The sequence below is a fragment of the Embiotoca jacksoni genome, unplaced genomic scaffold (assembly GCF_022577435.1).
Source record: "Embiotoca jacksoni isolate LCO1_2020_lvr unplaced genomic scaffold, fEmbJac1.0.p SCAF_32, whole genome shotgun sequence".
Taxonomy (NCBI): Eukaryota; Metazoa; Chordata; class Actinopteri; family Embiotocidae; genus Embiotoca; species Embiotoca jacksoni.
Window position 1 is genome coordinate 4476652 of NW_027185384.1, and position 26909 is coordinate 4503560.

Here is a 26909-nt window from a genome sequence, read left to right on the forward strand (position 1 = left end):
AAGGTGGCTGCATAAATCTGCTGCTAAAAAAAATACAAAATATGAACATACATACATGAAATACAAAAGTCATACAGTCACTTTATTTTACACTGATCAAATTTTGTTCACTTTGTGATTTTGAAAAGTAAAAAAAATGTAAAAAACAAGTTTTTAACAGGTCAAATCTTCACCACGCTGCTGTTGTTATTAGATTAATTGGAAAGTGCACTTGTGGTATTTGCATGACTGCTGATGCTTTGTTTCTCCTCTGGTGTTCAGGGAGTAAAACTGGGTTAACTCTGCTCTGTTCTGATCACGCATGTGTGTGTGTGTGTGTGTGTGTGTGTGTGTGTGTGTGTGTGTGTGTGTGTGTGTGTGTGTGCGTCTGGGCCTCCTTAAAACCCACAGCAACATGGCTGCCTGAGTGAGTCAGAGGGAAAAAAACCAGGGACCACACACAGAGCCCCTGGAGCCAAGGCCAACACACACACACACACACACACACACACACACACACACACACTCTCTACAATGAGACTCCTACAGAGCCGTGCACTTTGGTTTGAACTGTCACTTTTCCTTCAGTTTCTTCTACTAAATCATTAAATGTCACATCTCTATAAAGTGCTTTCACTCCTTTGTGCCATCAGATTTGCGACCCAGCAGATTGTGGTGTGTAACAAAATCAGTGTGTGGAGTTACTGCAGCTGTAAGCTAACACAGAAATGTCATGTTTAGATTAAAGACTTGCGTCACAGGTTGTGGTTACACATGCAGGCAGGACTGTTTCTGCTCCCAAAGATTACAGGCATCAGGTTTCAGGCTGAGAATCTCTCACAACTCAGGTTTTCATTCGCCAGGCAGACAAACAGGGTGGCGATAGAGAAGATGTGTCGGTTTATGCTTCTTCACAATTACATTCGACTTTTGGCCGGAGCTTCGCTGGGTAATGAGCGAACATCGTGCCAGTCGAATAGCAGCTCTTCCAGTTAAAAGAAACACAAGATTTCTGTCAAATTATTCCAGGAAAATAGATGGAATGCTGAAACTTACAGCTAAGGATGTATTTTACAGACATAAAAAGCACTAAACTCTACAGTACTATAGGCAATTACACTATTTTTGTCCTCCTTTGGCTTCAATTAAAAACTGTTACAGAAGACAAACGTAAGAATAAGAGGTGAGAGCATGGACGGATTCAAACGACATACAGGATATAAATCGCATCATGTACAGAACATAAACTGTGTGCATAGTGTGTGTGGCAAACATTTATTTGTAATGGCATGGCATACAACCTACACAACCTGGTGGCTCTGCAGCCGTGCAGGCTGTCAGGTGGCTAAGAGCAGAGGAAGTAATGACATTATGTATAGAATGAGGTCTTGGCAGGATGACCAAGCAACCTCACATGGCCACATTTGTCACATAAAACACATTTAATTCAAATAAAAAATGTTTAAGAAACGGGACAATATTCCTTGAACTTTTCTAGGGCCCAGACAAGCTTGGGAAAGTAAAGACACAAAGTGTCCTTGGTTTAGACAAAGATTTCAAAGTCAAAGTTAAAATATACATATTATAGGATATACATTACTAAAACATGAATACAAATAATAACAGTAAATTCCATCAAATATTAAGTATCGGATTAACAGATGGTTGTAACAATAAGCGTCATTACTGAGTTTACGGAAACCAATCTGTCTGACATGCTTTAATTTTATTAAAGTCTACAAAATAGATGTTCAAAATGCAATTCCCTTTTTAGTTAGTTACCATTTGTCATAGTATTTGAAACAAAAAAGTTAAAAAAAAAGGCCCCTTTGACAACAAATGAATGATAAAAAAATGACCTGTTGCAGATAAGACTGACTGCAGCTCTTAATTAAAGTTAATATTATCCTGAGCACCACCTCGTCACCTGCTTGAGTTTTACTCACTTCAGTTTTGGTAAATGTAAATGCGGAATATGTCCAGCAGATGGGAGCAGAGTTTTATTTCTTCCCGTTTCCTCTTGAGCAAAGGATTTGAAAACACAGTCTTTGTTCTGTCCATGTGCTTCCAGAATATAAAAGTGTTGTCCGAGAGTCGTGACAGTAAATACTCACACCAGCCAGAGGACTCCGTTGAACGGCTGTAAGTGATTTTACTGTCTTACTGACGGTGTCGCCATCCGTCATGAATCTGCTCGGGTCTCTCCTGGATCAGTTCCACGGGTCAGATTGGTGCTTTAAATTGTAGTTCTGCAGCTCAATCTGGTCTTTGATCTGGTTTATCAGAATCTGAGACAAAAGGATGCCAACCAGCTGCAAAAGAGAAAACACGACAGGAGGCTCAACATCTGACCAAAGTGATTGGTGTAGTCTTACAAGCTTGACTCGTGTGCTGTTTATGTGTGGTTTGCACCCTATTCTACCTGTGGTATGGCCAGTCCCAGTGCAACGCCTCCTAGTAAGAAGAGGTTGCTGTGGATCCAGTTGACCATCTTGTCTATGCAGCCGTTGGTGTGGATGTGCGCTCCAGCTTCAACGAACTCCAGTTCCTGCATGCCCTGGCCACACATGGTGTTGATCACCACCTGCACGCACATGGACACATTCAGGTAAAGCACATGAAAAACACAACAGTAACAAACCAAAACGTGATCAGCTGAGACTCCTAAAAGAAGGCGACCTTGTCTTTAGATATGATACAACAGGAAAAGGGAACAGAACAGTGCTCTCTGCCGGGGTTGTCCTTGCTGCAGTTGAAGTACATGTTGTGGGACCAGTCGGTGTACGCCACGCCACCACAGCAGCCAAACTGAGGAGATGGAAGAGATTAAAAGACATATAGCTGCAAATGTTGTTAAGACTGTTTTCATCCTGGTATTAATAATGAAAAAAAAAAAAATCGAATTACCTGCAGTGACATGAAGACTAATCCCTTACCTCTTTCTGACCAAAGTCTATCAAGTTCTGCAGATCAATATCTTCTCTGTAGTGGACGATGGCATTGTTGATGATTTCAGTCACTTTATTCCGTGCCTTGAAAGAGTATTAAAAAGGAATTTGTGGATGAAACAAACACATCATCCAAATTATCTTTAACCTCCTTCTCATGCCATAAACAAACAAAATCATAGTTTACAACCCTGCTTATGAGCAAACTGCTGTTTCATTGAAGAGTGTATTAAAATGTTGAATCAGTTACAGACAAAGTGCAACTTACATTAATAGTAGTATAAAACTTTACCCACTAACAGATATCTAGTACTGATATACATCCCAATAATCTATTTTATAAACAGCACCCAGAGGGATTAAGTTAAAAACTAACAACCAAAACAACACAAAACAAAAAAGCATTACAGCCTCATCCATTGAATCCAATAAGAGCAACTTAAAACACAGTTTGTATTCACACTCTTTTAAAATGTTTCAATAAGTCGGTAAAGTGAATAACATCTTATAAAACAGTTCTAATGAAGACATTTATACTGACATTAATATGACAGAGAAAATCCTCCTCGTCGTTTGGTTACCTTATCTGCAAAGATGAAGCCCAGGATACCAGCAGACAGCTGCAGCAAGAAGATCACTGTGAGACAGATACAGAACTGGGAGGAGAAGAGAGAGGGATGGTTACGGCAGTGTAAAATCAGTTGGTTTTTACAGAACAAAGCTTCGGTGTTCTCCATGCAGACTTGACAAAAAAGAAATCCTCACTCACTGTCTGCAGGAGGCAAATGTTTTCTCGGAGGGAGCCCACACAGCCACAGAAGGTGAGAATGAACATGAGGACCCCAACGACCATCAGCATGATAGCGGGGTCCACTGCCAGACACGCCAATGCTGCTTCTGAAAGGGAGAAGAGGAAAGGATGGGGTTCAAAGGCTGATGTAGACAGAGACAGACAGTGATATTCCGCTCAAACAGAAGCAGGAAACGTATTCATGTATCATTTTATATATTTCAGAAGATCTTGTCAGTTTTCCTTCTGTGTTGTTTGATGCATGAGCCTGACTAATGAAGCCTCATGAAAGCAAAAACACTGTCCTGTCATGTGATCACACTGCATGGTCTATACATGGAGGATCATTTACCTGCGTGTTTCATCATGCGGGCGTACACCCCGATGGACATCATCACCAGGGATATTATCTGAGGACAGAAAAGATTTCTTTATACTTCAAAATATTATAAACAGGCCCCAATAAGTGGGAATCATGCACAGTACAGTATGTGGAAAACCCATTTCTTCTATGTTTCCACTTGTCCAGGGAGTGGCACCATTCACCAGAACACTTAATCACCATAATAAGAAAGATGTACAAGAGGTACAAATGAATCATAGATAAGGTTGTACTGATTTAAGTGGACTAAAATGTCTAAAAATGCAATCAAAGTGAGTCCAGTGTTAAACCAGAGGACCACAACATTCATCTTAAAAAGGGCCAGTAATTTAAATTAGGAGATTCTTCCATGCACTCTGCTTCCATTTGAATAAACTAACCTGACAGCAATCTGTAACCTTCCCTTAAAAATAAAGAGCCTTTCACTCAGCACTCCTCTCTGAGCCTCAATAGAATAATAGAGAGGCCTCAGAAATACTCTTCTCACCCTGAATGAATGAAATGGCTCCAGTTACCACAGACACTGTACCTCCATGGGGCAGGAGGGAAGAGCTAGCTTCATCTGCCTCTTTCTGTAAAGGTTTAGTTTCACTGTGAATACAGCAGACATGACACCTGAGGCAAACAGGTGGCTTTAAAAAAAAAAAAAAAAAAAAAAAAAAAGGTTATTGTAGGAGTCTGTCAGTGCCCGAATCCAACAGAGGTTCAATTCATTTTATTATTTATTTCTGGGATTATCACATTACATCTGAACATTACATCCTGGACTGGAAAAGAACCACAAACTTGCAGTAATCTTTGACGTGTTTCACCGAGCCCATTGTAGCCAGAGGCCACAGAAATGACAACAACACATTCCACACGGAAGAGTTTCAAGTTTTTACACAGCCTTATCCTGTTTGTACATGGCCACAAGTCATGCACGGCTGACACACCACTCATAGGTTTGTTTCAAGACATCACTAAAAAGTGAATACGCAAAGAAAATCTCTAAAGACACGATGATTTCTGAGATATTAAGAAAGCACACCTGAGTAAACCTGAAACTTTTTGATCAGACCTGGCTTTCAGGAGCTTAGACAGCATTTCTCTTTTAAATATTTTTAGCTCCACCACAGGAAAGTCTCCTCGCACTGCTCTAAAACCTGAGCACGTTTAATCTGCAGCAACAGATCAGCTCTAAAAATGCTGCAAGAAATCTCCTTATGTTACAGTCACCTGATACTGAACTTTGCTTTATTTACAACCCACTGCTGAGCTTCGCTGCTACTTTGAACCAAATTTAAATGATAAAAGTTGCACACTTATTGCGGGAGACCAAACTAACGCCACAGAGAGGCCGTGTAGGAATATAATAACACTGATATTATTTATTTGAAATGCAAAAGTATCCCGCACTGTGGAATCTGCCACAGTAGCCACGCTGCTCTCAATTAACAGACAGATGTGAAGTAGGGACCTGCTTCTCATGCACATCTGCATGGCCCCATCAGCATATGAACTGATGAAACTAAAAAATTGTGCTCCTTGGCAAGTCCAGTATTTCAACAACAGAACCAGTATAAGTGGACTGGTTAAGTGTACGCCAGAAACAAACCGCAGCTTTGTTTACAGAGTGAGCATGATGACAACAAAATGATTGCGCCTCAAAGTTCTCATGTTACATGATTCCTAATTTGAAAAGTAAAAATGTAACTCCCTGTCAAATGACTAAGCTGAAAACACCTGGTTTGTGTGAGTGTGTGTATATGTATAACTTCCTCTTTCGACAACAGTTTCACTGAACACCAAAGTTAAAGAATAACCAAATCAAACAAAGTGATGTTCGCAGCTAAATTCAGACCAAATAAACAGAATCAGTCCCTGGAATGGTTGGAATAACTGAAACCAAAAGAAAATGTCTTTAAGTCGTTAATTTTGTTAATGAAATATACTTTAGTGAACTACAAAGTAAGTCTGGCTTGTTAAGAAACACAAATGATTAACACGCACACGAGAGAGGGAAGTTAAGGTTACCACGCTTCGATCTTACTGATCAGTGAGTTTAACAGCTCGTGATCACTCACCCAAAATATAAGATTAAAAATGAACAGCAGGTACTTCACTACCGGACTGACAAATGTGTAGTCAGATCCAGGTGCGCCTCTGCGTCTTCCTCCCATGGCCACAAAGTGTGAAATGAAAGCGTCTTATCTACGTTTGCGCACAAATGAGCAATAAGATGAAAAAAAACGTATTACTCCAAGTCAAACTTAAGACTGGTCAGCATGATGATGATGACGACGAGGAGCTGCTGGTTTTCTGTAACAGCCAACACCTACAGTGGAAGTGAGTCGTTCCAGCAGTCTGATACTGACTGGGTGCGTAAAAACAGGGTGTTACCGATTCATGTCACGTCTTTACCGCCGATCACCTGGAGACTCCTGAACGTAACATGGTCCCATGATTGACCCTGTCGATGTTCAGTCTGCTGCTTTCTTTTCAGGTGAAAGATTTTTTGTATTCCTGCAAGATTATAAATATTTAAGATAGTTTATTTGTTTTTAGTGTTCTATTGTCCATCCAGTACTTTCACGTGCTTTGTGGTTTTGCTTACATTTACTGTAAAGCTGGTGAGACTCATTTTGAATGTAAATCAATACATACTAATGGCCAGGTGTTTTTGTCATTTAAGTGAAACGCTAATAGTCGCTACATTTGTTACATTTTTGTATTTGTTTATACCAAAAATATATTAGAGACTTGCTGTCAGACTGGCGAAAGCACAGATGTTCCTAAATAATAAAGACAGTTGCTCTGTCACCCTGTGAGCCACGATAGTTACAGTGAGCCAACATGAACTGGACCCTGAATGTGCATGTTACAAGGAATTCAACCATTAATAATTTCAAAAGTTACACCTGTAGGCCTAGTTTTTCTACTGTGAAATGTCGTCTTTTGTAATGATGAAAAATAACCTTAAATGTTTATACATTTTCACTCATCCTGAGCTGTTCTTTCACTAAGTGGGAACGACAATTAAATACACTACTAAATTACAGTAAAGATCAGGAGATTATAGCTGTATTGGATGGAATAGTATATATTTTACTCAAGGGTAAAAAAAAACAACAACAACATGCTACTGGAAATATACATAACAAATATACACACACCGTACCACTTGTGTGCGGATAATTTGCTTCCTCTCCACTTGTCTCGCTTTTCTAATTACATTTTATTAGAACTGAACATCTCAGCTTTTATTATGAAGGACAATACACCCTTTACTACGCAACCTCCGTTTTACCCGGAAGTTATATTTATGTTGAGAAATGCAAAAGGGGAATTTAGTTCTCTGGTTTGAACATTAAACTGCGAAAATGGCGTGGAAGGGCAAAGGTTTGTGCGATTTATTTATATCTATTTTTCTGCAAGTATTAATAGTCAGCCGCTTTTAGAGAAGTATGATCTGCTAAAGGAGGTTATTAAAGCAGCTGAGCGGTAAAGCTACCGTTTACTAATGCTCTGTCTTGGGAACCGGGGTTGTTGACCAATTACCTATACAGTGTTTGCTCCGCAGTTCAAATGTACTGCATTCATTCATTGCAAAACACTCGTGGTTTGCAGGCTCCGCTCTTCCTCCAGCCTCCCTTCAGCTCCTCGTCCCTCCGGTGAGGCTGATGTCTGCCTTCATGTGGCAGGTGGTGCAGCAGCACAGTGTGCTGCAGTATGACAAGCTGGCGGACTTCATCAGTTTGGCCACAGAGATCGTCCCGGAGCTCCTGAGTCCCGATCAGAAGGCTCAGCTCCTCCTGGGCTTGAGAGCAAGGGTGAGCAGGCTTTCTTGACCATTTGCAGACGGTCCAGGGACGACTCGCCGAGGCAAGTGCGAAGGCAATTTGAGCGGTCCTGGCCGGGATGGTATGAAAGCGTGAACGATCATCTCTAACTTGGGTTAGGCTATAACAGATCTGAGCTTGTCAATGTTTCTTAAATGATCTAAAACATGCACGTGTTTAAAATCGTATATGTTTATTGAAGCATAATGAATATAGCACCTATAGTTTTACAATTAGACTGTGCCGAAGAGAGGGACCCCATAAACGCTGTGCTACCTCGGGAAGCTTTACTGTCAGAAACCATGAATAGGACCTCCTTCTTATCTGCATTTTCCTTTGATAAGTTGTTAGCGATCATACAGTTCGTCTTTGTTATCAGGTTCTAAGGAGAAAAGGACATACGGCTGAAAGTCATCAGCACACCGGGTATATGAAATACCTTTCAATTCACTTATCATACGACATAAGGGAAGTATATACAACACAAATAATATAAGACCCAACACAGAGCCCTGGGGCACACCACAAGAAAAAGCAACAGTTTAGGATGATATTAACAGACCTGAAAACTTCTTGTGTGGTGAAATAAAGTAGTAGTATTTGAAGTTAATTTTGATAGGGGTAACATCTGAATTGATTTTGCAAGGCGAAAATAGTTCTAATAATATATTTTACCCATCAAAATGATCTCTACAGTTGACGAAAACAATCTAATAACAAGGTCAACTCACTAGCTGTTTGATCTTATCAAACGAGTCAAGAATGCTCACAATGGAAATTAATCTTTTTCAGCTTTTTTTTTTTTTTTTAAAGCGGTGTCGTGCTCTTTCAACTGACCTGTCTGCCACCTCTGTTTTGTTGCAGCTGGTTCTGGAGCTGTGTCGTGGTGATAGTGTTGCCAACCTGCAGACCATCCAGAGCCACCTGGATAAAATCCACACCTGCAGCGCTGAACTGAGCTCCAGTGATCAGATGGTGGGTTCAGAGCTGCTTCAGCCACAAAACTAAAACTAAAAATCTTATGTAACTAATGTGACTTCATTTGAATAAATGCCTGAGATAAAGAGAGCATCAGAAGCTTCATAAAATTATAATACAAAGTAGTTTTCAACTTTATTGTGTCCACCTGTTGATAGGCCAGTGCTGATATCCTGAAGACCTCTTACAGCAACTTTGCCAGCCTGGTTCAGAACATTTTGAATGTTCCTTTTGAGAAGGACTTCTTTTTCCAAGTGAGTCTGCCTTTGAAAAATTAATGTCTTAAAAGCAAGTAAGTGAATTCCACAGTGACACAGCAGACTTTTAACAATAAATTAATGAGCTGTGCATGTCAGAGTGGCTTATAAATCGAAATGTTTAAGTTCTCCGTATCATGGCAACCTGTGCTGATAGTTTCAATCTGATGCTCTGGATATTGCAGGAGGTTTTTCCTGCAAACTACGGCTCTGCCTACAACCAAAGGATCCAGCAGCTTGTGTCTGTGTTCCTGTCCAGACTGGAACAGCTGCTGCCTGTACCAAACCTTCAACAGGTACTACAGCAGGTCACACATCTGGAGACTGAACACTGATCGACCATGTAGACTGTCAGAAAATGAGCTGTTTAGCAAAGAACTGTCAGCAGTTTTTGACAAATTATATAATTTTGACTTAATGGAAATCATTTTATATTTTACACGATGAAGTGCTTTTTCGGGATGCGAGATATCAGAAGATGATACTTAATTGGTATTTCACATCAAACACAAAGAGACGTTGGTGCAACAAGATCAACAACTGTCACTGGCTGTTGCTTTGAGGCCTGTGAGTGCGTTTCACTTACCAGCCTGCTTTTCTGTGGCCTTCACTCTCCGTCTCAGACAGCAGCTTGGCTCATTGAGCCGTTTGTGTCAGAAGAATTGGGCCACCATCTTTCTGAACCCTTAGCCCTGAAGACTCTGCTGCTTCATCACAGACAGTTGAAGACTCTCAGCTCAGGTGAGAACAGAGATCGCTTCAGCCTTCAACAAAGAATTCTTGAGAGTGTCTTTATCATATCTGTTTAAAAGACTAAAGTGTGGCGTAAAGACTTTTCCGACGTCTTGCTTGTTTTTTTTACGTTCTTCAAGTCTGTCTTTCTCAATATCTCAATTTCCAGATGTGTCAATAAGTGATTCTTATGAGTAAAATGTTAAAGGTCTTCCTCTCTTACAGCTTGGTCAGGCAGTGAGGAGGAGGATATAATTCTGTCCACACTGGCCCTCCCTTCTCAAACTGGTGTCGAGAGATTCACTGAGCCGTACAGTGAGGAGGAGGAGGATGATGATGATGGTTATGACAACGAGGAAGGTACACTGGCATTGGAGGATTCAGAGGAAGACTCAAGTCAAAGATCAGATGTCAATGTAGATGATTGGCTGCCAAAAAAGAAATCAGGTCAGACAAAATTATTAGCAGTAACAGACCAGAATTAATCTTGAATCAGTCCTGTTTCACTCACCTACCATGCTTTATGCCTGTTTTCAGGTCCTCTGTCTCGTTTATTCATCTGCCCTCAGTGTTCATTCACACACCGCATAAAGAGGAAAGTCCAGGAGCACATCCAGAGTGAGCACCAACTAACGGCTCCCATTCAGAAAAAGAAATCGGTGAAAAAAGCCACGGGAAAGAATCAGCAGAAAAGCGAAGACTTGAACGCTGCTAAAAATAAAGTGGAAGGCAACTCGGGGAAAAAGAGGAAACGCAAACAAAAAGATGGCGTTGACAAAAAGGGGGAACGTAAGCAGAAAAAGGACAACCTGGAAAACAAGGAAGGACGTAGATGGAAAGAGCCCACGGGGGAAGACAAAAGGTTTCTGAGCACGCGACCTGCGAACAAAAACTTCACAGAGGAGGAAACCAAATGTCGGACGTGTGAAAAAGTCTTTGAACATCCAAATCAACTGAAGACCCACATGAAGCTCCACAGCTTTCGGTACCGCTGCAGCCAGTGCGAGAAGGGATTCACGAGCCCGTCGGGGTATTATCAGCACCAGAGACTTCATAGGAGGGGACGAATATTCATCTGTAAGCAGTGCAACAAGGGATTCCTGTGCAATTATTCACTCAAGCAGCACGAGCGGCTGCACGACGGTCCCGCCAACTTCTGCAGCATCTGCGGGAAAAACTTCAGCAAAGCGGGCTTTACAAGACACATGCAGATGCACAGGGGGGAGAAGAATTACCTGTGCACCACCTGCGGGAAGTCCTTTCTGTCTTCGGGGGAGCTGCTGCTGCACACGCGGACTCACACGGGCGAGACACCGTACACCTGCGTCCACTGCGGGAAGGGCTTCTCCAGCAAGAGTCACCTAAACGTCCACACGCGCTCTCACACGGGGGAACGTCCGTATCTCTGCTCAGAGTGCCCGAAGCGTTTCCTCACGCTGAACTGCCTGAAGAGACACACGCTCAGCCACAACGGGGAGAAACCATTCAAGTGTCCGAACTGTGAGAGAGAATTCTCCCAGCAGGGGAATCTGAAGAGGCATCTGGCAACTCATAAACCCGACACGTGACGTGTCGGTGTCGACAGGAATCAAGAGTTTAGTCGCAAATGTTACCTTTCAACGCGTGGGTACGAACCTCTGTAACAAATCCTTACATAAAGTGCTCGGAAACATTCCCCACGTAAAGTCACGAGCAGTGCGTGTTTGGTTTCTTCATTATATCCAGTCACCACTCTTGACGCATTTTAGCTGCTGCTGCTTGCAAACACCAGGATTTCATTCTTTTGTTGCAGGCTCCTATTTTGAGTCTCTTGTGGTATTCCTTCATATTCTGCACTCTAAATTTGTCTGCGGATCATAATTGTGAGTGAAACTGCTGCGTAAATCCCCTGACACACAGCTGCATTAGTGAAGCTGCGTGCACAAACAAGACAATTACTTTGTGTATGATGATTCTTTCAGATGCAAAATCCTATGTGTATTACAGTTGAATATTTAAAGCTCTCAGGTTTTCAGTTCTGGATAAACATGAAAAGTATTGTATTTCCGTACCTGCAGTCTTCCCTTTGAGCTGAATATAGCAAATCTGCTTACCTTGTCTGCTGGAGGCCTGAAATTAAATGGGCTGAGAAATGAGAAAACCAAGGACAACAACACACATACAGAAATCTCTCATTTAATTAACTGTCACATTTGGTGCATTTATTTTTGGAGGGTTGTCGTAAATTCATACGAGTATCAGCATCGGTCTACCCAAATAAAGTGTGAGGAAAAAGACCTGTGAAAAACACAGCTGTAGGAAATGCAATTTCTTTGCAATTTTTTAATAACATCATTCCTCAGATAAAAATGCAATGTTACAGGAATATACATCAGATATTAATTTAAAACTTGCTTTCAAGGGACCATACAGTCTAAATATACTTTTTCCTTTTTTATTTACTGGTAGCGTGCGTTATAAGCAAGACAGACTCTGTCACCAATGACAGACTGACAAGTTACAGATACAAACTGTACATTACTTATTTACAAATCAACTTTTTGTTTGGTTTTTTCGGTTCACTTTTTATTGAAAATAGGAGTAGAAAAAGTGATTGAATTAATATTCTGATTTATTTCATTTCTATTCTTTCCCTTTCTAAAATGTAAAATGAAATGAATGAAAACAAAATCAAGAACTCTCCTTTAGAAAAAAGAAAGAGAAGAAGAAGAAAACAAAAGGGTGTGTCAACTGTGAGACCATGCAGTCGTCAACAAGGAGACAAATGGCAGCTGAGGAAACCAAATGATGTTGGGCCAGTGTCACTTAGCAACCTCAGAACCAATGAAATCCCTCCCACAGTCGAAGGGGGAGTGGCTTATGTTAAAGAACTCAGTTACAAAACGGCCACCTGCCTCCAAAGCTACCGCAAGCACAAGGACACACTCTAGTTCATTTTTTTTGACCATAAATAGTGCTGTTATTAAATACTACATTTAACAGTAGCGTCACTACTAATATTACAACAAATTGGTCTCTGTGTGAACACCTCTCTCCAAGAAATAAAGATTAATAACAGCATTCTCTCCGGCGGAGAAGAACAAAAACAAACAGCTCAGTCCTGCCGAAGGCCCTTAAACAGCTTGCATGAGTGATGACCTAAGACGACAAACGAGATCATAAGACACTACTGACCGGTGGAGAACAGAACCACACAGCCCTGACATTTACCCAGAAAATAAGGAACAGAAAAGCCTTCGTTAAACACTACGGAGCTGTGGATCCCGTGCCACTGAATCATCAGGCTGGCAAAAGCCAGGGAACGCCCCGACTTAGTAAACACCTACATACTGTTAAAGAGGTGCTTCCACAGCAGCAGGAAATAACTCATGGAAGAAAACACTTCACCATGTACATGACACTGCTGATGCGCTCAGACGGGCCAACTCACTCTTTAAAGCTGCATTTACACACACAGACATACAAGACCTACTTGTGTCTAACTCTAAAGAAGGACAAAGCATGTTGAATCCAAGCTGGTAGAGATCCTATGTGTCCGCGAGGAGTTAAATCCAGACCTTTCATGTCTCTGGCTGTTAAAAAGGAAACTATCCAAACGCAAACCAAATTCTAAATGCGAGTTTTTCAGACCTCAAGTAAGAACATCTCTGCGTCCTACATTCAAGGGATGAAGTAGTTATCATTCGTGGTGCGATGTTTAGTAGCTCTTATCTGTAAAATCAAAAAGGAGAAGCAGAGACATTCGTGGTTCTGATGAGCTGTTTTAAGACCAGAACTGTTGACAGTTAAGTCTACATTGTAAAGCTGCTGCCTTTCACCTCTAGAGCTAAAGTAATATCCCAAAGAAAGTCACTCGATGGTACAGAAAACTCTTCTCCGTCAATCAACGGGCTGTGGGTGCAGCGTTCTTCCCCGAAAAAGTGAAATAAAAGAGCAAGCTTGGTCTCAGACGGGGATCTCTATGATTTAAAGTTAATGTGTGCATAACAATGAGGGATAAACGCGAGGCTTTCAAAGTCTGAGCAAAACAGTCGTCCTAAATATTCGCATAAAGTTGCTGCTGTAGGTGCTGCTACACAATGAGTGAGTTATAAATATTCTATATGTTATTTCTAAACCTAGTGGGCAGGCAAATCTTATCTATCAGGTTCATTTCAGGGCTCACCAGCCCCCAAAACAAGAAAGAGGGTCGGTCCTCACCAACAAGCTCTTCAGCAAATCAAATTTTAACGAGGTCGGTGGAGACTTAACATGCTTCTATGACAGGGCGAGTATCCTTAGAAAAAACATTCTGCTGGTTGAGTCTTACCGTGAACAATCTCATGGAGTCTACCAGATTAATTAAATCTAATGGATCCAATTTTTTCAACAAACAGAATGTGTGTTGTGTTGGTGCCAATAGTGATAACTCTCAAAAAACGTCCCAGTCCAATTCCTGATCCCTGATTGAATGAAATGCACCACTGTCGCTTTAATCGTGCAATTGTAATCTTACTGGATCTATGATGTTTATTAACAAACGGACAAAGCAAATCTTTACACAAAGGAAACTTATCAGTGATTATTTATAATCCTAATGGAAACCTCTACTTGATGGTCAAACCAATGAGATATTTTTCCTCTTGGTCAAATATAGAAAATGCCAGCATGTTTGGCACCTGAAAACCTAATTTTTCTTTTCTTAAATAACAAAGGGTTCTTTTAATCCTCCTATAGATGGCAATATCCTGCTCCAAACTCTCATTTAGTATCTTATCATTTAGATATAACTTTATAATTATTTAATATCTAAAATAGTCTCTTGGACTTTCTGCCCTCTTTCCCAAAACGTTTGTCAGCATCAGCGTCAAAATAACATCCATACAGCAGAGAAACGAAGAGCTGATTTGCCCTCGTTTCTCCAGAACAGGCTATGCTAACGTTAGATAGAAAATAAAATAAAATTTATATTCAAAATAGTCATCTTAAAATATTTTTTTTGTCAGGATCAAACAATGATCAACAAACACTTTGATTTACGAGAAAATATAACGTGCTTCTGTGGTGACAGCGGTAAGATCTACATGAGGAGATCTGAGTGACCAAGACCGGAAAAATAACAAGACTTCTGCTCTCCAGCCTCACTCGCTCTGAAATGGCAAAGTAACACACATCTGTGTTGAGTTTTAGGATAAAACACTCATCTCTTATACTTTTAAATGGCATATGTGTGTAAAAGACTATTTTTTTTTTCATTATTCTACACTGAGCAGTTTAAATCATGTACAGCAGCTCTTCTAATCAATCATAAAATCTCCCCTTTCTTCCATTTGTGGTTCCTCACTGTCAAGATAGCATGCAAAATAGGACCAACAAATTTGATGAAATGTTTATTTTCCAGGCTAAATCCAACAGATAATGTTGTTGCTGCATAAACATGATATTCCATTCAACACTCTGGAGATGAATGGTCAAATTACTGGATGTAAATCTGGAGCTTTTATTGTAAACGCAGCCATAACTCAACATCACATCTCAGTGATGCACAAATTAGTCAGCTAAACTACCTCTTTACTTCCTGGTCTGCATACAATGCAGATTAATTAGTTTATCTACAAACATGTAGTTTCAAGTCCTCCAAATTCTATCTTGGAGGATAAAAAAAAAATATATATAAGAGCTACACAATTTTAATGGCTCAAAACATACAGAAATCGAGTCCTTGATCGGTGGAATTTTTGGTTACGTCTTTAGTTGCTCATGTGTTTTCAAAAGTGTACAGTGTATATGTGTGTGTTTTGCTGATGTAGGACTAGTTCTTGAGAGACGCATCTCCAAGTGCTACAGTAGGAGTATGACCAGACTCTGACCCCCTGCACTGACGGGTTGCTGGTAGGTTGACACGTTTCAGACCTCTTCACAGGACATACAGCAAACACAAGCAAAAAGCATGTTAGATTTCAAATCTGTCTGTTGCTTAAAGAAGAAATTTGTCTGGAGAAAAGTATTTCAACACTCTGGTCACTGGTGATGGATAGATATCCGGGAGGCTGCAGCGAGCATTGTTAAAAATTTGAATTGTGAAGTAGCCTGTCTGATATTTCAGCTACGATCTTTATATTAAGCTATATTTATATGGACTGAAAAGCCAACAATCTGGACATCATTCAAGCCTGTCATTAAAAGCCCACTGTATATTTTCCATCAGCTTAAACATACAATGACTTTTTTTTTTTTTCCAGTAATTACATCCTTCCCTGCTGTTTCCTTTTGGTTAAAAATACAGTCAATAAAGTGGGACTTTGTTCAATAAATTCATACTGACCTTCTGTCAGTAGGCCTATATAATACATTTCCAACATTTTACTGACTACATTCTCAAATAAAGACTCCTGCCTGTTCCTTATGCTAACATTCTGGTGATTAAATATTATATATTCATATATATCTTGCTATATGTGGTATATAAAAATATACAATCATTGGCTAATGGTGAGACAAAAGATATCATCATTCACATAGGACCAATACTTTATATCCTTAGAGAGAGAAACCCATGCACATAAAACATTACTCGAGTGTATAATTCACCATGTTAGAACTTGGACCACCCTGAAATCCAAACATGGTGAAGTAAAACCTTCAACAATCCCACCAAAATACGCTCCATCTGACATCCTTACTCAGCCCCGACGCCCACATCTTCCCATTGTCATCAACCGCCAAATAGATTGTCATCCGTCTATCAGAAAACGAGCCTTTCATTCTCTCTATCTCCGTTTTCACTCGAGGAAGTTCACTGAATTTGAACCGTGCCCTCACTGGCAGAGGGGTGTGGTTTGAGTTGAACTGGTTGTAGGTGGAGATCCAGGGAGGCAGCACACACAGCTGCAGATCGTTGGCCTCATCCGCTAGCTTCTAACTACACTGAGGCAGACACCACAGGTACACACACACACACACACACACACAGAGTATAGACTTAGATTGTGACAATGTAAAACACTATGATCAAAGTTATTAATTACGCCTGTGATTTTCATGTTAATTAGTCAAATCAGCTGTTTAATAGGACAATAACTCCTGCTGTGGTCCTTTACCGTTTTACACACTTCCTGTATAGAGTAATACCAATCTTAGTAGTTTATGTTTTAGCTGTTGGTATATGATAAATTGGCATACTTTAGCATTTTAAATAGGGTATAATGCATTGTCCAAAGTCAATGAAACAATGAAACTGTCTTTAAAAGGACGTCATTTAAACGTCATAAAGACACTATTTTACTCTTGTTTCATCACCAGCTGTAATAAATTCTAAAAGACCACTCCAGAGATTTTACACACACACGGCAGGTCAGGTTGCTCACAGTGAGGACTGCATGGAAGACCGCAAGTGTGATGGTTATATTAACAGCAGACTGGGCTTGAATACTAAACACTAAAACTATACTCTCTATGCCCAGAGTTTGCTACTTAGAATTAATGTGGTGTTGGGACACAGCTTCAGGTAACCTTTTCCTGTGTATTTTTCATTTCATGGCCAAATACAATGAAGTAATAGTGTGTGTGTGTGTGTGTGTGTGTGTGTGTGTGTGTCCTGTGAGTCATGAACCTGGATTTCATTTTGACTGTTTCAGGAGCCAAACGACAGTTTAGAGTAATTTCGTCTTTTCATTAAAATTATTCTCACTGGTCTGTTTGAAATGTTAGCAGAGTAAAGTGTTGAAGACGAGGTGACAAGACACTAAGGCAACACTTACGTATATTTTAGCGACACCTGTCTGAACTTTAGTTTACTTATTGTCTCATGTTTTGATAATCATATCTCTGTCCTTCTCAGGGTTACGAATCCGAATATAAACTAAGAGCCCATAAGACACAAGATATGCAAAATCACCTTCAAAGTCCCTCTATGCTGTCACCCAGTCAAAGTATTGATCTACAGAAGAAATATTGACTTTAATCACTGTTATGTACACAAAATAGAAAAAGCTACTCTGTCATAATGTGATATGTTACTTAACCTGATTGAAACAAAATAACTGCAAAACTTGGAACGCTCAACATGTGAAACTCATGCAATACTGATGGCACACCCATGGAGCTCCAACCATTTAAAAGCTAGAACTGGAAATAAATAAGATAAAGGGATGCAGTCAAAAAAAAGCATTGAGTCAGGGAGATGAAGTTAGTTGGTTTTGCTGCTGAATCACCAAATTAAATAATCACTTTTTTACTGTGTCATCATTGGCTGTTTCTTAATCCACGAGCAAAACACAGATTTCAGGTCACCGTCTCAATTGCGATTTTTGACCAACACCCCGGCACGAGAGAGATAAATAAATACATCTTTACTATACTTCACTGCAATGCACCTGATTTCAAGTATGTTAGGTCTTTCTGGCATGGAAACCACTGAGTTTACTTAAACATATAACAAACAGAAAATAATACATCATGATATAGATTTTTCCCCCCCAACTTCCACGAACATATTTACTTCGGGAACCTTGTATACAGTCATAGTTATTGCATTGTTTTTGCATATCTTGTGGGTTGCAGGATTACAACCACTCATACCACTATACTGCAACAAGACACTTCATAGCTCATGCTAACCTATGTAGAACATAAAAAAACTGCAATACTGCTCCACGCCACATGGGGGCACCACATGTCTTTGAATCTCCCTCACCTACAAGCCTTTCAACACACAACAAAGACTGGTTTTGCACCTGAGATGCCGGGTTACTTTTGTGTGTGTATCCATTATATAAAAATGGAAATTTATTAGGAACCGAAAAGCAAAGGGTTCAAACTGAATCTAGTTTATTTATTATTTGTGTATTTTATTTATCTCGGCCAGGTCTGAGTGTGGTTCTGTGTCGGACAATTCCTGGTAACTACAGTCCTCCACTACATGGTTTCTAATCTGCTTTGAGAGAGTAACATTCATGCCTGTTGCTAAACTAGCTGATAAAATGGAAAGCGGATAGCTTCACTGGCTCCCCTGTAGCAGCTTGGATATAAAAACTGCAATTCAGACGCCTGCTGGTTACATTTATCATTGAGAATTTAAGCCTAATAGTCATCAGGTCTATCAAGTATATCACCTACTGTCTCTCAAATTCATAGTCCAACAAAGAGCGGAAACAAAAACAAAAGCACAAAGTGAGATTGTGTTTAGCCGGATCCTGCACTGCACACATAACCAAACCTGCCTTTCTTCCTTTCAGACTTTTGAAAAAAAAAACTAAGAAACAGCCACTAGCCAGAAAGTAGCCTGCCAGCTTATGTTCCCTAATTATTCTAAGATAGAATAGTCCCTATTTTAATGGAGTGATTTTTGAATAACTGAAAGAAATGCTGAATATATTTTTAAGAAGCCAATGATTACGTTTGGGAGAATATTCCTTTAGACAACACAGTCTTCTTCAGACTTTGCAGTATGATCATAACCACAAAACAACAATAGCACGGCCACTAAAAAGTATTCAACATTCACATTTAGATTGCATAATAATGACAGAGGTCTGTTACTGGCACAGGATGCAGTGTATGGCAGTGTGTTCATGCATACCCTTCCCTGCCACAAAACTGCTCTGCTTAAAAAGTAGGAATTAGAGCTCAACAGTAAGTTCTTGATGGTAAACTAAAAAGAAAACTAATGATCATTGATTGGCATGAGACAATTTCTCTGCGTGGGCATTTGTTGTGTTTTAAAATGAGATTTTTAGAGATAAATCTTAAATACTGTGTCATTAAATCAGCAATGCTTCTTGCAACATATTTAAGTTTTCTTCAGAACTAAAAAGTGATCTTAAGTTTTAAACTGCTGTTATTAATGTCTTCACCCAAACATGAAAATTGACTTTCCTACAGGATCTTTTTCTGCTTTTTTAACTACATAAACCAAGATGTATTTACATGTGAGCACCGTTCGGTGGCTTTTAATACTTTCTCTAGTTGACTTTGCATTGGGCTTGTGGTGCTAACAGTAACTATGTTTTTCCAGATTTTCAGTGGCTTGCATACATTTTAGAGAGCTGAATGGAAATACTTCAGTTCTAAATAATAAGATGTTGTTAACATAATACAACTAATAAATGTGGCACTTGGTACCGTGATGAAATGGTGATGACAGGAATGATTTTTTTTTTTTTTTGGGAGAAGATACAATATCAAAGTGAGAAGTGCCCTGTGTGACGTACTGAGGCTGGAATACCATACCTAGCTATGGCCGTACCTTATCTCAAGTGAATCCAAACTATAATCAAGGAACAAACTAAAAATAGTCAATTAAAAAAATGTCAGGCTGCTACCTATAAGCCGTTGGAAAAAAACAAAACAAAAATCACAGGAGATCATCTGGGATGCAACTTCCCTCCGAGTTGACAGTATTGTGATAATTTATCTCATAAAACAAACATTTATCTTATCAATGATCAGTGAATTTCCTGCTTGCATTATAATTTTCCAGCTATTAATTTAAGCAGTAAATTATATCACAGCCAGGAAATTAGTTCATCACTAAGAGTGCTAATAAATGATAATGTTTCGTGATATGAGCCTCAGGCAAAGAGACGTGATTCAGAAGTCTTGCAGCATCTGTACACCAGCCCTAATAGTTCATTTGGAGTTTAAACTTGGATCAAATGATGTGATATGGGTGTGTTACAGCCGAGCGATCAGGGCACCGACCCCCCCTCCCCCAGTTAATTCACAAGGCGTCACTGTGGCAGTATGAATTTGGTGCTTCTACCTTTCAGAGCCACCCCCTCCACCGTGGATAAGAAAAGCAGCCCAAACTCATCCTCTCTGTACATGCATCCTTCACTCTGACCTCGCTGGAGACCTGACGCCTGTCTACCTCTGAACGGAAAAATAAAGAAGAAATTATGCAATGACTAGTTTTCAAACACAGAGTGACTTCTGACTGCACCTTGGCTAAAAAGTAAAAACCGTGCTAAAGAAATCACAAAGCTTTGGAAGCATGCCTGTCCATGGTAACCCTGTGTTAAGGAGGCCCATTATCACACACACACACACACACACACACACACACACACACACACACACACACACACACACACTCACACAGACACACTCACACACACACACACACACACACACACACCATACTTGTAATGCTACCTTAATTTACTGTCTAGGCTTAAAATCAGCTTTTTAGAGTACATAAGTAACCACTCGAACACGCGCACATTCTCACACATTTTTTTTTCTCTTCTGGGAAAAATAAATAAATAAATAGATACAATCTGTAAAAGGTGCATACTGATAGAGAGAAAGACCCCCCTTTTAGATACACACGCTATCTCACGCACTCATACATCCTGTACTAAAACGCAAACACACATCCGCACGCACAAATATAGTTATACACTCGTACGCAAACACTACGCCCTGCTTCGATACTTAAAACCTCTTAAAATTCTCTTAAAATAAACCGAGCAAAAATACATTTATAAGACCAGCACCCCGATTGTGCAAACAAATCAAGGATAAATTAAACCAATAACATCATGAATATAAAACAAAATAGTCATGGCTAGCCAGTTTTGCACAATATTGAACTGTTAAATACATAGTGGGCGTGGTCTGTAGAAAGAGTGTGTGGCAGCAAATCCAATAGGATTCCACGCTGAGAGGAAGAGGAGGGTCTCGGAGAGGGAAGTGAGGTTGATTGACAGCAGATCCTGCGTGGATCCATGCCCAGAGTTTGTTTTCTTTTCAATCGGTCACTCCAAGCCTCTCCTCCACCCTGCCATCTCTGTTGCCCTGTTCGACAAACACACGCCTCCCCGAGGGCTGAAAAACCAAAAAACTCAGCAATGGAGGGAGAGGGATGGTATAATAACCAAAGAGGAGGGAGGAAGGATAGAGGAAGGAGTGAGGAATGGCGAAGTATGAGGCAGAAAAGGGGGCTCTCTGTCTCTGCTTGCTCCTTCCATTTCCTGTTTGGGGCAGCAAGTGGGTGTGGCCAAATGAGGAAAAGGAGGCGGAGCCAGATCAAGGTGACAGGCGAGGTGAGTTTGTCTCTCGCTGGAGTCTCACTGACCAGCAGAAAAAAAGAGCTGGCTAGCTTTCTGTTGGCCGGAGAGTGTCTCTCTCTGCCTGTGGCCCCCTATAGCAGCCCTGTTGTGGCTGTTGGACCATCCCTCAAATCCTTCCCCCCCTTGGCTGGGGGTGGTGCGTCATGTTCATCCCACCCCCGGGCTGGCAGGGCTGTGCTCCAAGGTTCCTTAGCTTTGGAAGAGGAGGAAAAATGAGATTTCAAACAGGGGTATTTCTCGCCCCCATTTAACTCAATACAGCGCTTCATCATCAGTGATCCAAGAAGGAGGAGTTGACCCTTGACCTCAAATGGGTGTGGTCAGATGGTGATCCTTAACTGACCCCTCCACAAGCTGGTCTGCTGTCCCCTACTTGGCATCATGGCGGCCAGACAAACAAACACAACACCAAAGTAGGCATAGGAAATGAAAACATTAAACATACTATGTCGTCTGCAGGAAATCCATAAAAGGACTTCCTGCCTCTGCTGTTTCCTGTCTACCTTTGCTTAATTAAAAATGTCCTTTGTTTTTGTTTGTCTCTACTTTTCTGCTCTTCACACTCTGAGGGCATGAGAAAACTGTGAGGCACTTTAGAGACACACTCAGACATGTGTGGAGAACACACACGCACACACGTACAAATAGAGGAAATCATAGATCACACAGACACACATAAGCATACACTCAGATAGTATATAGTGTGGTATATTTTACTACAAACATTCACACACATACTAACTCATATAAACCAACAACATCATAAACAGGTGTTCAAGGTTGCATCACTGGCCGCCATTGTCCAGAGCGACAGTGTGTGTGTGTGTGTGTGTGTGTGTATGTGTGTGTGTGTGTGTGTGTGTGTGTGTGTGTGTGTGTGCGCAAAGGGGACAGACAGAGCCAGCCGCGGCGCTGTTAGCCAGCACTGACAAGCGTCAGTCTCCGATGATGTCAGAGGGGCCAGTTGGCCGATTGAACCCGTTGAGCCGACTCCTACAAGCTCGTCACACACTCCATATCCTCATCCTCCAATGGCCCGCTGTTCCTCTGTCGCGCCCCTCCAACCACAACCGAACCTCTGTGTTGCCCCTCTTCCATTCCTCCTGCCTCTTCCTCCTCCTCGTCTCGTCCTCTCCCCCTCGCCAGCAGCTCCTGCCGCTCCTCTATAGAGGACGGCCCGTGGACGGAGCCTCTGCTTCCTCCGGCCTCTCCCCCACCTTCGCTGGGAGTCAAGCTGACCGCTCGGTCCCTGTGCGTTGCTGCTGCTGCTGCTGCTGCTGCTGCTGTGTGGAAGGGGAGGAGGTTGCCGTTGGGGCTGTGCTGAGAGGTGGAGGAGGTGCTGGACGTGGCGTTTGTGGTGGGGTTGCCATTGAGAATGTTGTTGGCAGCATGCTCCATCTCCTCAATGGTCATGTCGCAGGCATCAGCCAACTCGACTTTGGTCGCCTCGATGAAGGACGGGTCCTGGGCGAAATGACCCAAGCCCTCTGATATTAGCACCTTGGGAGGGAAACAGGTGGAAGAGGAATGGACAGAGAAGGGAGGGAAAGAAGGTTTCATGTTTCATGTGTTGTTGAATACAGGCAAAATAACAAGTACAGTGTAACCTCCTTGCACCAGCACAAACAGCACACACTCACCGCCTCCACCAAACTGCCTGCGCTGCCGTGACACAACGAGCTGGAGTCTTTTCCCAGCAACGAGGGCACTGTGAGCGACACCGGCCGCTGTGCTCTTTGATTGGACGCTGACATGCTAGGGCTAGGACTGGGCACCCGGCTGTTCCCATTACTGTCGCTGTACCTAAAGGCAAAGCATTTGTTTATTAAAAACATTTGTCATTTATAGTCACTTAAACTGTTATTAGGGTTTCGACTGTCACTTGTAGCAGCTCTCCGTAAAGTATTCAGTCTTACCAGGGCCCACAGTTGACAGAGGGCAAGCTGGTGTTGAGCTTTTCATGGGAGTTGGAGCCCTCTAGTCTCAGAGAGGGAACTCGCTGGTAGGAGGCATCACTGCACTGAGCTAGAAAAACAAAAACCAGCAGTGAGGAGAACAAACCAATCTCAACAAATACAATGACAAAGCTGCAACATGTCGAGAACAATATGTGCATCAAAATGCACTACTCTGGTTTCACCTGTTTTCTCCCTCATTAAATGCAGGGATAATTGTGCCTGCTGAGGAAATGTTTCGGTTTTTTTGGCTGTTGATGTGTGAGCAGGATGTGGTATACCTGTGGGACTGGCTGGAGGCGTGGAGCACAGCCGACTGAAGAGGGTAGGTGAGTGACTTCTTCTGAGCAGAGGACTCAGCCCTGCCACTGCCAGAGCCTGGAGGAAGAGGAGAGAGCAGTGAGAGAAGGAGCAGAGGCTGGGAGTTGAACCTCACCTACTGTATTTAAAATGTATTTACAGCGTGGTTATGTACAATACGGTGTCCTGGTCTTAATTTTGTGGGTGTCTACTACCTGATGATGTACAAGATGTAAGGGTACAGCCGTCTTCTGGGAGACGTCTGACTTCGACTGTCTCCGGAGGCACTCCAGATGGAAGGACGATCTCCGTCCTGACAACCACAACACAAATATTCAAATGTAAAAATGTGTAAATTACAGTTGAAGTAGGCATGGCAAAAACATGAACACACAAGTTTTAGAAAAGATTTGTATCTGTACATGTGTGTCTACTCACCCAGAGATGTGGGACAGAGGAAGACTCTCCTGGGAGACTGCCACCCTCCTCCTCCTCCTCCTCTTCTTTCCTCTACCCCTTCTGCTTCCTCCATGGGAGTCAACTGCTTACATGTTTCATCATGATACACGAGCCTAAGAAGTGTGCAGAGATATAGTTAGACGAACCTTGTGAATCAATAGAAACTAAATATTGTTTTTGAGGATGTGTGTGTGTTTCAACGGTACATGTCAGAGGAGAGAGAGTGGTCATCCTCCTGGTACTCCCTGTCATCGCCGTAATTCTCATCGTACGTCTCCTCCGTCGAGCCCTCCCCTCTTTGGATGATTGGCAGACGACTGTCACTCGAGTCCGAGCTACAAACACACAAACGGACAGGCAAAACGACCAAACAAGCGAACAAACAGACAAAAAACACAAAATGAACATAAAACACAACAGATGTAAAAACTGGTAGACACATAGGCAAACAGATGTGGCACTCAGAAAAAAAAAAGCAGCTGATTAGCAGCAAATTCAATAAAGGAGCTGAGGAGGAGGAGACTGGGAAACCCATAGAGGCTTAACTACTGCATGTAAAGGAGGAGGAGAAGAAGAAGTTGGAGGAGAAGCAGGCGGGAATACAGCTATTTTGTTGAAGCAAAAATGGTGAATAGCATTAAAGGCAACACCTGGAATATGACAACTGATACCAAGACTGAAGTTCAGACATCTTTAGAAAACAAAGAAGAGGGCACAGTAATGGAAGATTGTATTAGTTAATGTTGTTAGCTAAACCTCAGAGAGCAGCATTTTAATTTAGGCCAACAGGGAAATTAAGAAGGTGCTTTAACTTATGCTGTTGTCATCGTTCCAAGTGAAGGCCAATAAAATCAGAGCCTGTCAGTGTTTTTTTTTATTTGTCTGCATAATACTGGATTCAATTTTGACATAAAATCTGTCTGTTCAAGCAAAGCCATACCTGAACACATCATATATTCTGTATTAGGTTGCATTGTCTTTGCATCTCAAAGATGTCGTCTCAGCAGTCACATCTATTTCATAGCACAGACTTAAGCTTCAAGAAGACAATCTGTCATTTGAATTTTAATCTTTTCTTCCTCACCAGATTGTTCACTTAAAAGATACAACATATCAGCTTTCAGAACTATCTCTAAATGGTTGTGTTTCAAATTAAGAGTCATAAAAAACTGCCTTGCTTGCAGGTTGCAGTACCCATTATTTTTTTTTATGATAAACTCACAAAAACACCAATTATTCTTTATTTATTTCAGGCAAAAAAAACCTAATGTTTGACTCAGAACAGCCTGGTGAAGAAAAACAAAATAAAAATTTCAAAATGCCATGATGTCCGTTTAATCAGCTATTTAAGGGCTCCACGGCAAACTCTGGGTTAGAACATCATTTAACTAAAACCTGAATGACTGTTCTTGACGACTTTGATCAAAACTGGGCGGAGCTTAAGATGTTGCTGAAATGATCAAATCCAAAGCTATAGTACATCAGGGAGTTTATACTTTGATTTGCCTGTGATGGAGCACTTGGATGGCTAATTTACTGCACCTAAGTAGGGAATGAGTAAAACTCTCTACTTTAACTTTAACCAGCAAACACAATTTGTAAACTAACTACAGTGCTAGAGACTGCAATTTACATTAAACCCCGAAGATGAAACAAAACTAACATGATCATGGCTTTGCGATTGTAATAATAATTATTAATTATTATTAAAAACGTATCAGTACTATGACTGAATGTGTAATGTTCGCTCTGCAGGTGGTTCTAGTAGGAAGTCATGCCGTAATGCTTAAAATCAGTATGTACTCAGCCAGATCCACAATAATCTTGCCATCCAGTACCTTGTCATTGAAAACAGTATTGGTCAAGTGCCAATTTCAAAACATAGTAAGCAAATGTCATAGAAGTATACATTGTAGTTGTTAAGATGTTTCTTTGGATCAAAGTGTTAAGACACACCAAATATTAGACAGGCCAACCTGAGGCCGTTGTTTGTAACTAAAAAGGAGCAGCCATCACAAGACAATATCAGTTAGTCCAGTGGGTTCTGTTTAAGCTACTTTTTCCATAATTACACTGTAAAGTGAGCTATTACACTCAAAGTAGTGGATTAAGTATGAGCTTCCAGATGTTTCAGGCGTTAAAATCTATATACAGGTGAAGGAGAATGACCTGACATTGTGTCTAACCCAGACCTGCCTCACCATAAAATAAAACAGCAGCAATAGAAGCCCTCGATAGAAACGTCTATCTCTGGC

The 26909-nt window shown here is 41.1% G+C and overlaps 3 protein-coding genes across 11 annotated transcripts in view; 1 reads left to right on the forward strand and 2 right to left on the reverse strand.

Annotated features, from left to right (window-relative positions):
• Positions 1–1202: 1202 nt before the first annotated feature.
• On the reverse strand, positions 1203–6350 carry tspan33a (tetraspanin 33a). The gene is made up of 8 exons (XM_069164875.1): positions 6166–6350; positions 4070–4127; positions 3697–3824; positions 3509–3583; positions 2916–3011; positions 2659–2787; positions 2402–2563; positions 1203–2291 (listed from the first exon to the last, which is right to left on the reverse strand). The coding sequence occupies exons 1-8, from the start codon at positions 6259–6261 to the stop codon at positions 2190–2192; spliced, it is 846 nt and encodes a 281-aa protein (XP_069020976.1). The 5' UTR covers positions 6262–6350; the 3' UTR covers positions 1203–2189.
• Positions 6351–7409: 1059 nt separating this feature from the next.
• LOC138207622 (putative zinc finger protein 286B) lies at positions 7410–11576 on the forward strand. Its single transcript, XM_069164990.1, has 8 exons — positions 7410–7480; positions 7709–7911; positions 8785–8895; positions 9057–9152; positions 9341–9451; positions 9779–9896; positions 10113–10334; positions 10425–11576. Exons 1-8 carry the CDS (start codon positions 7462–7464, stop codon positions 11453–11455), a joined length of 1911 nt encoding a protein of 636 aa, XP_069021091.1. The 5' UTR covers positions 7410–7461; the 3' UTR covers positions 11456–11576.
• Positions 11577–12046: 470 nt separating this feature from the next.
• cacna1c (calcium channel, voltage-dependent, L type, alpha 1C subunit) overlaps positions 12047–26909 on the reverse strand; it is a 185315-nt gene continuing 170452 nt past the window's right edge. For all 9 annotated transcript variants that reach the window (XM_069164988.1, XM_069164984.1, XM_069164987.1 and 6 more), the window contains 7 exons: positions 24861–24989; positions 24634–24767; positions 24411–24508; positions 24177–24273; positions 23857–23965; positions 23581–23743; positions 12047–23440 (listed from right to left, as the gene is read on the reverse strand). In XM_069164988.1, the coding sequence (XP_069021089.1) occupies positions 22934–23440; positions 23581–23743; positions 23857–23965; positions 24177–24273; positions 24411–24508; positions 24634–24767; positions 24861–24989 (1237 nt within the window). In that variant the 3' untranslated portion in view covers positions 12047–22933. The remainder of the gene's footprint in view (positions 23441–23580; positions 23744–23856; positions 23966–24176; positions 24274–24410; positions 24509–24633; positions 24768–24860; positions 24990–26909) is intronic.

Excerpts from the sequence above, each read along its gene's own strand:
- tspan33a (XM_069164875.1), bottom strand. The coding sequence starts at position 6,261 with ATGGGAGGAAGACGCAGAGGCGCACCTGGATCTGACTACACATTTGTC. Across the intron at positions 3,584-3,696 it reads ACATTTGCCTCCTGCAGACA|TTCTGTATCTGTCTCACAGT; the intron begins GTGAGTGAGGAT and ends TTCTCCTCCCAG. Across the intron at positions 2,564-2,658 it reads GTATCATATCTAAAGACAAG|GTGGTGATCAACACCATGTG; the intron begins GTCGCCTTCTTT and ends ATGTGCGTGCAG.
- LOC138207622 (XM_069164990.1), top strand. Across the intron at positions 7,912-8,784 it reads TCCTGGGCTTGAGAGCAAGG|CTGGTTCTGGAGCTGTGTCG; the intron begins GTGAGCAGGCTT and ends GTTTTGTTGCAG. Across the intron at positions 8,896-9,056 it reads TGAGCTCCAGTGATCAGATG|GCCAGTGCTGATATCCTGAA; the intron begins GTGGGTTCAGAG and ends ACCTGTTGATAG.